The 17,248-nt window shown below is 54.7% G+C and overlaps 1 protein-coding gene across 6 annotated transcripts in view; it reads left to right on the plus strand.

The window, feature by feature from the left end:
• Window positions 1–866: 866 nt before the first annotated feature.
• Window positions 867–17,248, plus strand: part of smyd4 (SET and MYND domain containing 4) — a 38,080-nt gene continuing 21,698 nt past the window's right edge. For 2 of the 6 annotated variants that reach the window (XR_005944241.1, XR_005944242.1), the window contains exons 1-9: window positions 867–997; window positions 3,288–3,432; window positions 4,338–4,427; window positions 5,251–6,289; window positions 6,986–7,192; window positions 7,649–7,815; window positions 9,511–9,646; window positions 12,392–12,513; window positions 13,140–13,263. Coding sequence is in view for 4 of the 6 variants with exons in the window: in XM_041197854.1 (XP_041053788.1) it covers window positions 873–997; window positions 3,288–3,432; window positions 4,338–4,427; window positions 5,251–6,289; window positions 6,986–7,192; window positions 7,649–7,815; window positions 9,511–9,646; window positions 12,392–12,508; window positions 13,140–13,263 (2,150 nt within the window). In the remaining 2 variants the exon portion in view is untranslated. The remainder of the gene's footprint in view (window positions 998–3,287; window positions 3,433–4,337; window positions 4,428–5,250; window positions 6,290–6,985; window positions 7,193–7,648; window positions 7,816–9,510; window positions 9,647–12,391; window positions 12,514–13,139; window positions 13,264–17,248) is intronic. The other 4 variants (XM_041197854.1, XM_041197857.1, XM_041197856.1 and 1 more) reach the window with 3 other exon arrangements.

Below are 17,248 nucleotides of genomic sequence, written 5' to 3' on the forward strand. Positions count from 1 at the left end.
ACCCACCCCATTCCCACCCACCTCCCTCACCCACCCACTTCCACCCATCTCCCTCACCCACCCCCATCCCCACCCACCTCCCCGTCTCCCTCAACCCCCCGTCTCCCTCACCACTCCCACCCTCAGCACTCCCACCCCCGTCTCCCTCAACCCCCCACCCCACCCCTCACCCCTCACCCCCCCACCCCACCCCTCACCCCTCACCCCCCCACCCCACCCCTCACCCCTCACCCCACCCCTCACCCACCGTCTCCCTCACCCCTCCTGCCCCCACCCCGTCTCCCTCATTCCTCCCGCCCCCCCCACCCTATCTCCCTCACCCTTCCCGCCTCCCTCAGCCCCCACCGCCCCCCGTCTCCCTCCCTCACCCCTCCCACCCCCCCGTCTCCCTCACCACCCCCCGTCTCCCTCCCTCACCCCTGTCTCCCTCCCTCACCCCTCCCACTCCCCCCATCTCCCTCAACACCCCCATCTCCCTCAACCTTCCCATCCTCTGGCTCCCCCCCTTCCCCACCCTCCCCACTCCCCTCTCCCCGTCTCCCTCACTCCCCACCCTACCCCTCAACCCGTCTCCCTCAACACCCCCCGCACGTCTCCCTCAACCTGCACATTCCCCTCACCCCCCCATGTCTCCCTCACCTCTCCCTCACCCCTCCCCCCCTCTCCCTCCCCTCCCCCTCCCAAACCCTCCCCTCCCCCTCCTCCCCTCCACTCCTCCTCCCCCCACGTCTCCCCCAACCCACTCCTCACCTCTCCCTCACCCCTCCCACCCCCGGGCACCCGGGACTGGAAGTGATTGGCTGTTCCTCCTGCCATTCGGTGAGATGGCCCCGCCCGAACCCGTGTTCTGCTTCCGGGTTAGTGAGGCCCGGATGGACGCCGAATGGCGTCGGTATTGCGGCTCCCGCTGGCGGGGAATCGACGAACAGGAGCGGCGGGAATTCCGCCAGATCCCTGGGATCAGAGAGAGCTTCAGATTCTGTCAGCGGAAACTGGGGTGAGGGGAGGAGTCAGTGCGGGGGGGTGGGGTCAGTGCGCGTGTGGGAGGGGTCAATGCGGGGGGGGTGGGGTCAGTGCGTGTGGGGGGAGGGGTCAGTGCGTGTGGGGGAGGGGACAGTGCGGGGGGATGGGGTCAGTGCGGGGGGGGGTGGGGTCAGTGCATGGTGGGGGTGGGGTCAGTGCAGGAGGGTGGGGTCAGTGCGTGTGGGGGAGGGGTTGGTGCATGGTGGGGGTGGGGTCAGTGCATGTGGGGGAGGGGTCAATGTGGGAGGATGGGGTCAGTGTGTGTGGGGGAGGGGTCAGTCCCTGTGGGGCAGGGGGGCAGTACGTGTGGGAGAGGGGTCAGTGCGTGCGTGGTGGCAGGGGTCAGTGCGTGTGGGGGAGGGGTCTGTGTGGGGGAGGGATCAGTGCGTGAGGGGTGGGTGGGGTCAGTGTGTGTGGGGGAGGGGCCAGTGTGTGGTGTGGAGAGGTTAGTGCATGTGGGGGAGGGGTCAGTGCGGTTGGTGGTGTCAGTGCAGGCGGGGCGGGGCGGGTCAGCGCGTGGTGGGGAGGGGTCAGTGAATGCGGGGTGGGGTCAGTGCATGCGGGGCGGGAGGGTTAAGTGCTTGTGGGAGAGGATTCGATGCGTGATGGTCGAAGGGTGAGTGCGTGTGGGGGAGGGATGACAGTGGGAGCAATTTGGGAATTAGGGAAAGGGTTGGGGTGGGGCTGGCGGTGGTTCAGGATGTTGTTTGGGGGTGGGTGGGGGTGTCAGGGGGGTTCAGGGTGACGTTTGCGGGTGGCGGTGTGGGTGTCGGTGGGGTTCAGGATGATGTTTGGGGGTGTTGGGGGGTTCAGGGTGACGTTTGGGGGTGGGTGGGGATGTCAGGGGTGTACACGGTGACCTTGGGGGTGGGTGGGGATGTCGGGGGGGTTCAGGGTGATGTTTGGGGGTGGATGAGGTTGTGGGGGGGGGGTTCAGGGTGATGTTTGGGAGTGGGTGGGGGTGTCAGGGGGGGTTCAGGGTGATGTTTGCAGGTGGGTGGGGGTGTCAGGGGGCGTTCAGGGTGATGTTTGGTGGTGAGTGGGGATGTCAGGGGGTTTCAGGATGTTGTTTGGGGGTGGGTGGGATGCCAGAGGGGTTCAGGGTGATGTTTGGGTGTGGGTGGAGGTGTCGGGGGGTTCAGGGTGATGTTTGGGTGTGGGTGGAGGTGTCGGGGGGTTCAGGGTGATGTTTGGGGGTGGGTGAGATTGTCGGGGGGGTTCAGGGTGATGTTTGGGTGTGGGTGGAGGTGTCAGAAGGGGTTCAGGGTGATGTTTGGGTGTGGGTGGGATTGTTGGGGGGTTCAGAGTGATGTTTGGGGGTGGGTGGGGGTGTCAGAAGGGGTTCAGGGTGATGTTTGGGTGTGTCGGGGTGGTTCAGGGTGATGTTTGGGGGTAGGTAGGGGTGGCAGGGATGTTCAGGGTGATGTTTGGGGGTGGGTGGGATTGTCGGTGGGTTCAGGGTGATGTTTGGGGGTGGGTGGGATTGTCGGGGGGTTCAGGGTGATGTTTGGGGTTGGGTGTGGGTGTCAGGAGGGGTTCAGGGTGATGTTTGAGGGTGGGTGGGGGTGTCGGGAGGTTCAGGGTGATGTTTGGGGATGGGTGGGGGTGTCAGGGGGGTTCAGGGTGATGTTTGGGGATGGGTGGGGGTGTCAGGGGGGTTCGGGGTGATGTTTGGGGATGGGTGGGGGTGTCAGGGGGGTTCAGGGTGATGTTTGGGGGTGGGTGGGATTGTCGGGGGGTTCAGGGTGATGTTTGGGGTTGGGTGGGGGGGTTCAGGGTGATGTTTGGGGGTGGGTGTGGGTGTCAGGGGGGTTCAGGGTGATGTTTGGGGGTGGGTGGGATTGTCGGGGGGTTCAGGGTAATGTTTGGGGGTGGATGGGATTTTTGGGGGGTTCAGGGTGATGTTTGGGGTTGGGTGGGGGTGTCGGGGGGGGTTCAGAGTGATGTTTGGGGGGTGGGTGGGGGTGTCGGGGGGGGTTCAGGGTGATGTTTGGGGGTGGGTGGGGGTATCGGGGGGGGTTCAGGGTGATGTTTGGGGGTGGGTGGCGGTGTCGGGGGGGGGTTCAGTGTGATGTTTGGGGGTGGGTGGCGGTGTCAGGGGGGCTCAGGGTGATGTTTGGGGGTGGGTAGGTGGGTGGGGTGTCTGGGTGGCTCTGGGCATGTTGGTGGTTTATTCGGTTTAAGGTGTTGCCATAGCAATGCGGGTTGCTATTGGACAGCACTGGGTTAAATGTGAGACTGAACGTGTTGATTGTTCTGAGCAGCTTCGAGGATGAGGCCATTTTCGAGCAGCTAAGTGCTCATCGCTCCACACAGAAAGATCCCAAAGCTGAGCTGGACTTCAAGCAGCAGGGGAACGCCCGGTTCAAAGCGAAGGACTACATTCAGGCTGTGGCATTGTATTCAAAGGTACATTCAGACACTGCTAGGCCACAGTCATCCAACAGTACCCTCCTCTTGGATGGCAAGTTATGCATTGACCCCCGCCATGGGGGGGATCCCCGCCACAATAAAAGCAAAATACTGCGGATGCTGGGAATCTGAAATAAAAACAGAAAATGCTGGAAAAACTCAGCATATCTGGCGGTATCTGTGGAGAGAGAAACAGACTTTCTTTCTCCACAGATGCCGCCAGACCTGCTGAATTCTTCCAGCATTTTCTGTTTTTATTTCGGGATCCCACCTCTTCGGGACAGCTGTCTCGTCTGTGCTGAATCTCAATCAGAATATTTTCAGACAGAGTGAGGTATTTAGTCTTCTCTCTTTCAGGGAATTCTCAGTCAGCTCCTCCTCCCCGTCTTGCACCAAAATCTTCCCATTTTTGTGCCTGTTTTAATCCATTTCCCTTTTCAAAGCAATTATCGAATTTGCTTCTCCCACATTCCAATCGCTATGGATCTCTCTGTTACTGATGACCATAAATGTGGAAATGTTTGCCGGCTGCTTTCACTCATTAATGGAGTTGGACAGTCAGGATCTCTCCTCATTGCCAGATTGGATAAGGCAACTGCTCAAACTGAGCTGTGTGTTTCTCCATATATCAGCCGAGCAGAATTGTGTGCTGGCTGTGTGTGTGGCTCACATTCACAAAGCCCTGCGCTGGCTCTGTGGCTGCAAAGTCCCGAGTCTCCAGCATCATTGTGAGAGATTTCCCTTTCTTCATGACTGAATGCCACTGAGTGACCATGGGGGGGGTTATTCAGATAGACAGCACCCCACAGAGTCAGCTCGGTACCTGCATTAGAGACGGGGCCTTTATTGTCCACTGGCTGCCTCTTGGTCAATGCTCTCAGATGGTCTCTCTGTGTTTTCAGGGTCTCCGACACAGCTCCACACAATCCCCTCAGGCTGCTGTGCTCTATGCCAACCGTTCGGCAGCACTTTACCAACTGCAGCGCTACCAGGCAAGTGGCACCCACCCTGTCCTTCACTGTACTGAACATTACATGACCTCCACCCTCCCCCCTCCCGACCTTGCTGGGGTGGGGGAGGCAGGAGGTTTGGGGTGAGGGGGTCGACGGGGGGGTCGGGTTGAGGGGGTCAACGGGAGTGGGTCGGGATGAGGGGGTCGGCGGTGGGGGTGTGTCAGGGTGAGGGGGTCGATGGGAGTGTCAGGGTGAGGGGGGCTCGGGGTGAGGGGGTCGACGGGAGTGTCGGGGTGAGGGGGGCTCGGGGTGAGGGAGTCGACGGGAGAGTCGGGGTGAGGGGGTCGATGGGGGGTTGGGGTGAGGGAGGGTCGGAGTAAGGGGGTCTGCAGGGGGGCCAGGGTGAGGTGGGGTGAGGGGGTCAACGGGGGGTCAGGGTGAGGGGGGTCGGGGTGAGGGGATCGACGGGGTTCGGGGAAGTTCGGGGCGAGGGGGTCGACAGGAGGTTCGGGGCGAGGGGGTCGACAGGAGGTTCGGGGCAAGGGGGTTGACAGGAGGTTCGGGGTGAGGGGGTCGACAGGAGGTTCGGGGCGAGGGAGTCGATGGAAGGTTCGGGGCGAGGAAGTCGATGGAAGGTTCGGGGCGAGGGGGTTGTCAGGGTGCTCGTGGTTACATGGGGTGGGGTGGTCGACAGGAAGTGAGGGGTGAGGGGGTTGGCGGAGTGCTCGGGGCAATGGGGGCGAGGGGGCGGATAGGTGCTCGGGGCGAGGGGGCCGATGGGGGCCCGGGGTGAGCTTGTGGCTGTGGACTCTGTTTCTTGGGAGACGCTAACACCAAGGTGTTTCCTTCTCTCCGTGCCCAGGAATGCTTAGCGGATATCAGGAGAGCTCAGGAACACAATTATCCACGAGAACTGGAACATAAAATCCTGGTGCGTCACGCATCCTGTTTACATCACCTCGGAGTGCCTGATGGAGCCTATGATAACCGGAGCAGAGGAAACCTCGGTGATGGAGGGGGGCAGGGCCCTTGCTGCACAGCCTTGCCCAGTATCCAGACCCATTCCGAATCCCGAGACCCCCCCAGTGCACGGGGAAAAGCCTCAGCTGTTCCAGGGGAAGTATCTCCTTCCATCGCCTTGCATTCTGACAGTTCCCGGGGCCGGCACATGATAGCGACTGAGGAGCTGAGGCCAGGAGAGGTCCTGATTCAGGAGGAGGCATTTGCAGCTGTGTTGATTCCAGAGGAGGGGAGAAGGGAGTCACTCCCCAATGAGGATCTACACTGCCACCACTGCTTGGGCCAGGCTGAGCTCCCACTGCCCTGTCTGAGCTGTAGCTTCAGCAGTTACTGCAGTGAGCTGTGTCGTCAACACGCCTGGCAGCAGTATCACTGGCTAGAATGCCGCCTCGGTGGGCTCCTCCTGGCACTGGGCACTTTTGCCCACCTTGCCCTCCGCACTGTCCTGGTTGCGGGCATGCAGGAGGTGGAGAGAGCACAGAGATTGGGGAGTGGAAGTGACTGGTTGCCAAGTGAGGAACAAAGTAAGAGGGAGGACCCAAAGCACACGATTGGACATGCAGGTTGTTCTGGGACTGAAGGGTTTTCAGGGGCTAGTGGCAGGATGCCCAAGGAAGGTCTGAGCCGCTACCAGACAATCCACAGTCTGCTGACACACATGGGACAGCAGAAACCCAAGCACCGCTTCCTGTGTGGTTTCACTGCAGCTGCTGTGTGCTGCGAGATCAAGCGAAGGGGGCTGGAGCTGCAGATGGTGAGTGAAGAGCTGGAAACGCAGAGTGCCCAGGGCCAGAGGCTGAGCATCCTGGGAGAGGCACTGCTCCGACACGTGCTGCAGCTGGAGTGTAACGCTCAGGCTATCACCGTCGTCAGAGATACAGGTAAGCACCAGGGTACAGGGTGGGCTGGGTCCCTCCCCTACAGTGGGACTGTGCGTGGCTCTCTGTGACAGGACACTGCCTGGCCAATGTGTGACCAAACTACACAGGCCAGGGGAGCTCAGACTCTGGCTGCACAATGTGCCAGGATTCACTGAGTGCTTACAGCACAGAAGGAGGCCATTCAGCCCGTTGTGTCTGTGCCAGCTCTCTGCAGGAGCAATTGACCTAGTCCATCTCCCACCGCCTTTACCCTGTCATCCTGAGAAACCTTTCTTCAGATAATGATCGAACGTCCTCTTGAATGCCTCGATTGAATCTCTCTCCACCACACTCTCAGCCACTGGTTTTTCTTGTCACCTTTCACCACTCGCCTTCAATCTGTGTGCTCTGGGTTGGCGATCTTGGTGCCATAGGGAACAGTTTCTCTCTATCTGCTCTGTCTAAGCTGCTCTCTGTTAGAGCAGTGATTTGGGTGTATAATCAGCCTCTGTGCCCTAAAATAGGGAGTTGCAGGAATCAGCCCAGTGCCTCATGCTGATTGTGTGCAGTGCCAGCTCCTGTGCATTGAGCACCTGATCCCATATTCCAGACGCCCGACGACCCCGTGTCCGGCGCCCGACAGCCCCACGAGCAGCGCCTCAGGTTGCACCTGAGCTGTGTGAGCTAACTCTGGTTCTCGTTGCTGAGGATTCCCAGCTTCAGCCACTTGTTCTGTTGCAGGAGTTGGAAATTCCCATGTGGCAGCCATGGAACAGGTCAGGATTGCAACTGCCTTCTACTCCGGGGTCAGTCTGCTCAACCATTCATGTCACCCAAACACCAGCATCACCTTTCGCAACACAAGCATCATTGTGAGAGCCTCACAACACATCCCAGCAGGACAGGAAGTGCTGCATTGCTACGGTAAGCCCAATACTCAGCTCCCTCCCTCTTTCTCGTACTTCACATTTTCATTTCTGTCTCTCTCATAGTGTCTCTCCTTCTCTCTGCCTCTCGCTCTGTCCCTCTTCTCCTCTTGCATCGGCTCCCCCCGGCTGTCTCTCCACCCCCCACTTGAGTTGCCTCCTCCCACCCACCCCCCTCCCTCCCACTTCCCCCCCCCTGCCCCGGGCCGCCTGTCTCCCCCCACCCCCCCCCCCCCCACTCCCCAACCCGGGCCTCCCCAGCCCAGCTCCTCCCACCCCCCGCCATGCTGCCCCAGCCTGACTCCCCCCACCCCGAGCCACCCCTGCCCGCCCCCCCACCCGCTGTCCCCATTCCGCCCCGGCTCTTCCCTCCCCCCAGCCCCTTGCCATCCCGCACTCTTTCCCTCCCCCCTCGCTGTCGTTTGGATTGAACTTCATCTCTGTCTGTGTCCAGGTCCACACTGGAGCCGAATGTCAGTGAAGGAACGGCAGCGGGCCCTCAGTCTGCAGTATTTCTTCCGGTGTCGGTGCACCGCGTGTGTTAGTGAGGAGAATAAGGAAGCTGGAATGGACTCCCTGGTCTGTCAGTTCCTCTGCTCTCGCTGTGGGGTTACTTTACAGGTGAGTAGAACATGGGTAGTTGAGGCAGGGGTTAGTGGGTTTGATCTGCATTAGGTGGGTGGCCTTATAGTTAATTATTTTCTCTTCACCCTGCCCCCTCTCCAGCCACTTTGGGTAAGCATTTGCTGCGGGGAATTCGACCAAGGAGGCATCAGCAGCTCACTCGTTCCTGTTCCTGTCCAAAGTGGAAAGAAGCATTTCCCAGCAATCAGGAGTGGGAATCCCAGCTGATTTTCTTCTCTCTAGCCCATGGGCTACATTCTACCCACTTCCCTGTCTGCCTCAGAAAGCTGGACAATAAATAAAGATCATGGAACAAAATAGAAGCGGCTGAAATGTGGACGCTAAGACATTTGTTAAAAATTCCATTTCAGACCATTAGACCAATGAAGAGGTGCTTGAATTGACAAGCACAAAAAGAACTCTAAAAGTGACACCCAGAAAGAACAACTGTTTCAGCTGTTTGATCAGGGCTGAAAAGCTACAGAGATCTCTGCTAGAGGGCAGCAGAAAGGGGAGGGAGGGCAGCAGAAAGAGGAGGGAGGGCAGCAGAAAGAGGAGGGAGGGCAGCAGAAAGAGGAGGGAGGGCAGCAGAAAGAGGAGGGAGGGCAGCAGAAAGAGGGGTCGACCTGGGCGAAGTTGGATGATGGATCTGACAGACAAGCTGCAGGGGATGTGTGAGGGTGGTGCAAGACAGATGAGTGAACAAGACCAAATGAGAGACCTTGGAGTGAATGTCCACTGATCCTTGAAGGTCGCAGGACAGGTTGATAAGGTGGTTAAGAAGGCATATGGAATCCTTACATTTATTAGCTGAGGTATAGGATATAAGAGAAGGGAGGTTATGCTGGTATTACATAAAGTATTAGCTAGGCCACAACTTGAGTATTGTGTACAGTTCTGGTCACCTCATTACAGGAAGGATGTAATTACATTCGAGAGGGTACAGAGGAGATTTACAAGGATGTTGCCAGGACTGGAAAGTTGCAACTATGAGGAACGTTTGGAAAGGCTGGGATTGTTCTCCTTGGAACAGAGGAGGCTGAGGGGAGATTTGATTGAGAAGTACAAAATTGTGAGGGGCTTGCGTAGAGTGGTTGGGAAAGGCCTATTTCCCTTAGCAGAGAGGTCAGTGACTAGGGGGCATAGATTTAAAGTGATTGGTAGAAAGATTAGAGGGAAGATGAGGAAATATGTTTTCACCCGGAGAGTTGTGGGGGTCTGGGACTCACTGCCTGAAAGGGTAGTTGAGGCAGAAGCCCTCAACTCATTTAAAAGGTGCCTGGATATGCAGCTGAAGTGCCATAACCTGCAGGGCCACGGACCAAATGCTGGGAAGCGAGATTAGGCTGGGTGGCTCGTTTTTCAGCCGTTGCAGAAACGATGGGCCAAGTGGCTTCTTTCTGTAATTCATAAACTTTCTGCAATTCTATGATATACCATGACAGCAGATCTTCTGGCAGGAGTAGCTACAAGCAGCAGCAGTCTATGGCCATTGACCAGTTTTAACAACACATTGCATTGGAGGAGCTAACTCTGTATAGACCACATGTGCAGCCAGAGCTCCCCCTGATCTCACAGCCCAAACTAGCTTTTTACACCTGTTGCATTGTTTAATGGACCTTCTGATGTAACCTTTTAGTTTACACTCTGCCTCCAAGGTGATTTATTTTGATCGGTTCTTGTTTTTTGCAGGATTCGGAGGAAGCTCACTGCACATGCTCAAACAGCTGCTGTGGTCACATGGTCTCCAAACAGTCCCTCATTCAACAAGTGCAAGAAATTAGAAGCCTGATGAGTAACGCAAGGGGCCTGAGCGCTGGACATCCAGGTATGCTGATCGATAGTGACCGGGCATCTGGATACAATGATCAGTAGTTGCTGGGCATCTGGGTAGGGTGATCGATAGTGACCGGGCAACCGGGTAGGGTGATGGATAGTGACCGGGCAGCCGGGTACGGTGAACGATAGTGACCAGGCAGCCGGGTAGGGTGATTGATAGTGACCCGGCAGCCGGATAGGGTGATGGATAGTGACCGGGCAGCCGGCTAGGGTGATCGATAGTGACCGGGCAGTCGGGTACGGTGATCGATAGTGACCGGGTAGCCGGGTAGGGTGATCGATAGTGACCGGGCAGCCGGGTACGGAGATGGATAGTGACCGGGCAGCCGGGTAGGGTGATCGATAGTGACCGGGCAGCCAGGTAGGGTGATGGATAGTGACCGGGCAGCCTGGTAGGGTGATCGATAGTGACCGGGCAGCCGGGTACGGTGATGGATAGTGACCGGGCAGCCGTGTACGGTGATCGATAGTGACCGGGCAGCCGGGTAGGGTGATCGATAGTGACCGGGCAGTCGTGTACGGTGATGGATAGTGACCGGGCAGCCGGGTAGGGTGATCGATAGTGACCGGGCAGCCGGGTAGGGTGATGGATAGTGACCGGGCAGCCGGGTAGGGTGATGGATAGTGACCGGGCAGTCGTGTACGGTGATAGATAATGACCGGGCAGCCGGGTAGGGTGATCGATAGTGACCGGGCAGCCGGGTACGATGATCGATAGTGACCGGGCAGCCGGGTAGGGTGATCGAAAGTGACCGGGCAGCCGGGTAGGGTGATCGATAGTGACTGGGCAGCCGGGTACGATGATCGATAGTGACCGGGCAGGCGGGTACGGTGATCGATAGTGACCGGGCAGCCGGGTAGGGTGATGGATAGTGACCGGGCAACCGTGTACGGTGATGGATAGTGACCGGGCAGCCGGGTAGGGTGATCGATAGTGACCGGGCAGTCGTGTACGGTGATGGATAGTGACCAGGCAGCCGGGTAGGGTGATCGATAGTGACCGGGCACCCGGGTAGGGTGATGGATAGTGACCGGGCAGCCAGGTAGGGTGATCAATAGTGACCGGGCAGCCGGGTAGGGTGATCGATAGTGACCGGGCAGCCGGGTAGGGTGATGGATAGTGACCGGGCAGCCGGGTACGGTGATCGACAGTGACCGGGCAGCCGGGTAGGGTGATGGATAGTGACCGGGCAGCCGGGTAGGGTGATGGATAGTGACCGGGCAACCGGGTAGGGTGTTCGATAGTGACCCGGCAGCCGGGTAGGGTGATGGATAGTGACCAGGCAACCGGGTAGGGTGATCGATAGTGACCGGGCAGCCGGGTACGGTGATGGATAGTGATCGGGCAGCTGCGTACGGTGATCGATAGTGACCGGGCAGCCGGGTATGGTGATCGATAGTGACCGGGCAGCCGGGTAGGGTGATGGATAGTGACCGGGCAGCCGGCTAGGGTGTTCGATAGTGACCGGGCAGCCGGGTAGGGTGATCGATAGTGACTGGGCAGCCAGATAGGGTGATCGATAGTGACCGGGCAGCCGGGTATGGTGATTGATAGTGACCGGGCAGCCGCGTGCGGTGATCGATAGTGACCGGGCAGCCGAGTAGGGTGATCGATAGTGACCGGGCAGCCGGGTAGGGTGATGGATAGTGACCGCGCAGCCGGGTAGGGTGATGGATAGTGACCGGGCAGCCGGGTACGGTGATCGACAGTGACCGGGCAGCCAGGTAGGGTGATCGATAGTGACCGGGCAGCCGGGTAGGGTGATGGATAGTGACTGGGCAACCGGGTAGGGTGTTCGATAGTTACCGGGCAGCTGGGTAGGGTGATGGATAGTGACCAGGCAACCGGGTAGGGTGATCGATAGTGACCGGGCAGCCGGGTACGGTGATCGATAGTGATCGGGCAGCTGCGTACGGTGATCGATAGTGACCGGGCAGCCGGGTAGGGTGATCGATAGTGACCGGGCAGCTGGGTACGGTGATGGATAGTGACCAGATAGCTGGGTAGGGTGATGGATAGTGACCGGGCAGCCGGGTAGGGTGATGGATAGTGACCGGGCAGCCGGGTAGGGTGATCGATAGTGACCGGGCAGCCGAGTACGGTGATCGATAGTGACTGGGCAGCCGGGTAGGGTGATGGATAGTGACCGGGCAGCTGGATACGGTGATCGATAGTGACCGGGCAGCCGGGTACGGTGATGGATAGTGACCGGGCAGCCTGGTAGGGTGATCGGTAGTGACCGGGCAGCTGGGTAGGGTGATCGGTAGTGACCGGGCAGCCGGGTAGGGTGATCGGTAGTGGCCGGGCAGCCGGGTACGGTGATCGATAGTGACCGGGCAGCCGGGTACGGTGATGGATAGTGACCGGGCAGCCGGGTAGGGTGATGGATAGTGACCGGGCAGCCGGGTAGGGTGATGGATAGTGACCGGGCAGCCGTGTACGGTGATGGATAGTGACCGGGCAGACGTGTATGGTGATGGATAGTGACCGGGCAGCCAGGTAGGGTGATCGGTAGTGACCGGGCAGCCGGGTAGGGTGATCGGTAGTGACCGGGCAGCCGGGTAGGGTGATCGGTAGTGACCGGGCAGCCGTGTACGGTGATGGATAGTGACCGGGCAGCCGGGTAGGGTGATCGATACCCGATTGATGGGCAGAAGGGGGTACAGAGGCTTAAACCAATGAGAATAGTACCAATGGGGTGGGCTTTTTTTTTACTGGTTCACTTTCTTTCAGATGAGGCATTTCATCTGCTCTCCAAGTGTCAGCGGGTAGCTCAGAGCCTCCTGTCGAGTCACCACCCAGTGCAAGGAGAGATCGAGGACTGTCTGGCACAGGTTTACGCATCCCAAGGTGAGGTCAGTCCCAATGTTCATTGTGTGAATCTCGAAAGCAGTCGGGCTGTGTGAGAGGGTGTGTGTCTTAGTGTGGTGTGGGGGTAGAGTGAGAGGGTATGTGGCCAGGGGAAGGGTGAGCGGGTGTGTGTGTGGCCAGGTGTGGGGGGGAGTGAGGGCATGTGTGGGTGGGGGTGGAAGGTGAGGGTGTATGTTTGCAGGGGAGGGTGAGGGAGCCTGTGGGCGGAGGGTGAGGGGGGTGGGGTGAGGGTGAGTGGGCTTGTTTGGAAGATGTGTGGCTTGGGGTGTTTGGTGGGAGTGTGGAGTGGGGGTTTGGTGGGTGGGGTTATGGGGTGGGAGTGTGGTGGGATATGGCGGGGTAAGGCTGTTGAGGGTGAGCTTGTTGGATGTGTGGGGTGGGCACGTGGGGGTGTGGTTGTGAGGGGGTGTGGGTGCGGTTATGCGGGTTGTGTGGGGTGGGGGTTGTTTGGGTTGGGAGGGTGAGGGTTGGCTGCGGACCTTTGGGGGTTCGGGTTGTGTGGGGCAGAGATAGTGTGGGGCATAGGGTGTGTGAGGTGGGTTGTAGGCTCAGGGTGTGATGTGGGTCACTGGTCTTTCCTGAGCTTTGCTGACTGTTGCTGTTCCTGCAGCTGATTGGACGGCAGCTGCTCGGCACCTGAGGATGAGCTGTGACCTGGTCAGGATTCAGTTTGGAGATCGGAGTGTGGAACTGGGCAAGCAACTCTTCAAACTGGCACAGATTCTCTTCAATGGGTAATACCCTCATCACAGTGGGGTCAAATTGGGAGGTATGGGGGTGTCAGCCTGGGGATAAGAAGCAGAACCTCAAAGGTAATAATCTCTGGATTATTACCCTAGCCATGTTCAAATTGGCATAGGACAAATAAGATTAGAGAGATGAAGGTGGTGCTCAAAGGCTGGTGTGGGAGTTGTGGGTTCCGGTTCATGGGACACTGGCATCAGTACTGAGGAAAGTAGGGACTGTATCATTGGGACAGTTTACACCTGAACTGCGCTGGGACCAATGTTCTAGCGAGCCGCATAACTAGAGAAGTAGAGAGGGCTTTAAACTAAATAAAAGGGAGATGGGGGATCAAGCTTGGGTAGAGGCAACAAATCAAGGGGTAGAGTCAAGACAGGAGATCAGAATGGTAACCTGGGAAACGAGGGTCAAAGAATGTCTGGAAAGGACAGAGAGAAAAAAATTAAGAATACACCAATTGTCAAAACGTTCGATGCAGTGCCACATACAGACTTGTGAGGAAAGTCTGGAATAAAAGGGGCAGTAGCAACGTGGATACAAAATTGGCTGAAAAATAGAAATTAGAGAGTAGTGGTTAATGGGTATTTTTTGGGCTGGAAGAAGGTTTGTAGTGGAGTTCCCCAGGGGTCGGCATTGGGACCCTTGCTCTTCCTAATGTGTATAAATGATCTAGATGTTGGTGTGCAGGGGATAATTTCAAAGTTTGCGGATGACACAAAACTTGGGAGGATTGTAAACTGTGAGGGGGACAGTGTAAAACTTTAAAAGGGCCTTGACACATTGGTGGAGTGGGCAGATAGGTGGCAGATGAAGTTCAATGCAGAGAAGCGTGAGGTGATACACTTTGGTACAAAGAACATGGAGAGACTGTATAAAATAAAGGACACTATTCTAAAGGGTGTGCAGGAACAGAGAGACCTGGGTGTATATGTATGTAAGTCATTAGAGGTGGCAGGACAGGTAGAGAGAGCTGTTTCCAAAGCATACAGTATTCTAGACTTCATTAATAAGGGCATATAGTACAATAACAGGGAGGTTATGATGAACTTATATAAGACACTGGTTAGACCTCAGCTGGAATATTGTGTACAGTTCTAGGCACCACACTATAGAAAGGATGTGAACGCATTGGAGAGAGTGCAGAAGAGATTTACGAGAATGGTTCCAGGGATGAGACACTCAGTTATGAGGAAAGATTGGAGAAGTTGGGACTGTTTTCCTTTGAGAGGAGAAGGCTAAGAGGAGACTTGATAGAAGGTTTCAAAATCATGAGGGGTCTAGACAGAGTAGATAGAAAGAAACTGTTCCTACTTATAAATGGGTCAAGAACCAGAGGGCACAGTTTAAAAGTGTTTTGCAAAAGAAGCAAATGCAAGGTGAGGGGAAAACTTTTTCACGCAGCGAGTAGTTAGGGTCTGGAATGCACTGCCTGGAAGTGTGGTGGAAGCAGGTTCGATTGAGGTATTCAAGGGGCCATTGGATGATTATCTAAAAAGAAACAATGTGCAGGGTTACGGGGAAAATGCAGGCGATTGGTACTAAGTTAAAATGCTCAGACAGCCAGTGCAGACACGATGGGCCGGAGGGCCTCCTTCTACACCGTAACAATTCTGTAATTCAGTCAAGACTAGATATTACACAGGCAACAAAAAGACAAAACTAAAGGCTCTGCATCTGAATACAAGTAGCATTCATAAAAATGTAAATAAATTGATGGTACACATAGAAGTAAATAAATATGACCTGCCATTACAGAGTCATGGCTGCAGGATGACAAGGTTGGGTCCTGAATATTGAGGGGCAAATGACATTCAAGGAGAACAGGAAGCTAGGTAAAGAGGAGGGGTAGCATTGTTAATCAAGGGTGGCATTGGTGCAATAGGTAGAGAAGACCTTGGTTCAGGAGATCAGGTTGTAGAATCAGTTTGGATGGAGATGAGGAATAGTCAGGAAAAGAAATTGCTAGTGGGAGTGCTCTACAGACTCCTGGCAGTAACCACAATGTAGAACAAAGTACACAAGAAGAAATATTGGGTACTTGTGATAAAGGGATGGCAATAATCATTGGTGATTTTAGTTTACATATAAACTGGGAAAATCAGATTGGCAGTAGTAGCCTGGATGAGGAGTTCATAGAATGCTTTTGAGAGAGTTTTTTTAGAGCAGCACATTCTGGAACCAACCAGAGAGCAGGTTATAATAAAAGCAAAAAACTGCGGATGCTGGAAATCCAAAACAAAAATAAAAATACCTGGAAAAACTCAGCAGGTCTGGTAGCATCTGCGGAGAGGAACACAGTTAACGTTTCGAGTCCGTATGACTCTTCGACAGACTATGTTAGACTTGGTATGGCGTAATGTGACAGGATTAATTAATGTCCTCAGAGCAAAGGCAGCTCTAGGTAGCAGCGACCACAATATGATTGAATTTTACATCCAGTTTGAAAGGGAGAAGTGTGGGTCTAAGACTAATATTTTAAACTTAAATAAGAGCAACTATATGGGCATGAAAATTGAGCTAGCTGGAGTGAACTGAGATATTGGGCTAGGGGATAGATCAATAGAGAAGCAGCGACAGACGTTTAAGGGGATATTTCAGAATACTCAGAATAAGTATATTCCACTGGAGTATTGCTGAAAGACATTTTGTCAAGGCTTTTTGTCTTGCACTCATCAGGACAATCTTAAGAATACCAATGTCAGGGGAAGCAATAACTTTATACTGTATGCAAAGAGAGTGCTGATTGGTTGGAAAATGGATTCTGGTAGAGATGTTGCCCTGGAGAATGCACCAGTTAATGGTGACTGACAGTTAACTGCCAAGCATTGTTTGAAATTTAAACCAGGCAATTTGACTCTGATTTGTCAAGGCATTGCCCTGAGAAATGAACCAGTGAATGGCTCTTGCTTACTTTGTTTAGCTGAAACAGGCACAGTGTGTGTTCATGTTTTTTTTGTCTGCAAAGAACAGGGCTCTGGTGTATTAATATACGTTGCCTCCAGCACATGCAGATACCCCACACTGTGAGCCCAACTGACCATCTTAAATTGGTTGTCGATGTCATTTTTAGCACACTGAGGATTATTTACCAAATGTTGTCCAATCGCGGAATCACATCTAACGTTGGACACTTATTATTGAGATGGCAGGTGGTAATTACCGGGCTGACCAAATCCCAAAAGGAAAACTTGGTCAAGCTATCACAACGATATTTTTATTATGAGTAGGTATATGTACTGAAGTCAGAAGTAAAGATTCCACTACCACTTTTGGAGATTTTAAATATTAAATTAAAACATTTATTAACAGAAGAAAGCTTATACACACAAGGTTACAGTTACACAGTTAATTTTTTTTTAATAACAATTCCGAAAAGATTTCTACTTAGCTAGACTCATAATTAAACACACTTTTCCAGGCAACAGTCCCTATAGATTCTTAATCTATAAAAATTCTAGTAATCTTACCACAAGGCACCCACTGTTGCTATAGGGGAGGTATTTCACAGGCTTCTGCTCCCTCTCACTCGACTATGGAGATCCAAGGCTTATAACAAAACCTTGCCTTCTGGAAAACAAACTCTTCTCTGGGGTGGCCTGAGGCTGGTTACTTCCCAGGTCTGTCCTCGCAGAACATACTCTTCAAGATCTTACATGGCCACTCTCTTATATAGCTTTTAATCTTTCCTTAAATATGTTTTGTCTCTTTCACCTTTAAACCCATTATTCTTAAGTTTCTTTGGAAGTTACCTTTCCCAGAAGATAAAAATCTTTCATGTTGTCTTTATGGCCACTACTTTCAGGAAAAATAAACTTAATAACTTTGTTTTATTCATTCATGATCTCTGCCAGTTGTAAAACTTCCTGTTATTTCTCTTTGAAATTCAACAGCTAAAAAGCCATTCCTCATTTATCTCCTAATGCAAATTCCTATTCATGTTGTATTTACTTGTATCCCATGTTAACCTGTTCATCG

This window comes from Carcharodon carcharias, chromosome 10, assembly GCF_017639515.1.
Source record: "Carcharodon carcharias isolate sCarCar2 chromosome 10, sCarCar2.pri, whole genome shotgun sequence".
NCBI lineage: Eukaryota > Metazoa > Chordata > Chondrichthyes > Lamniformes > Lamnidae > Carcharodon > Carcharodon carcharias.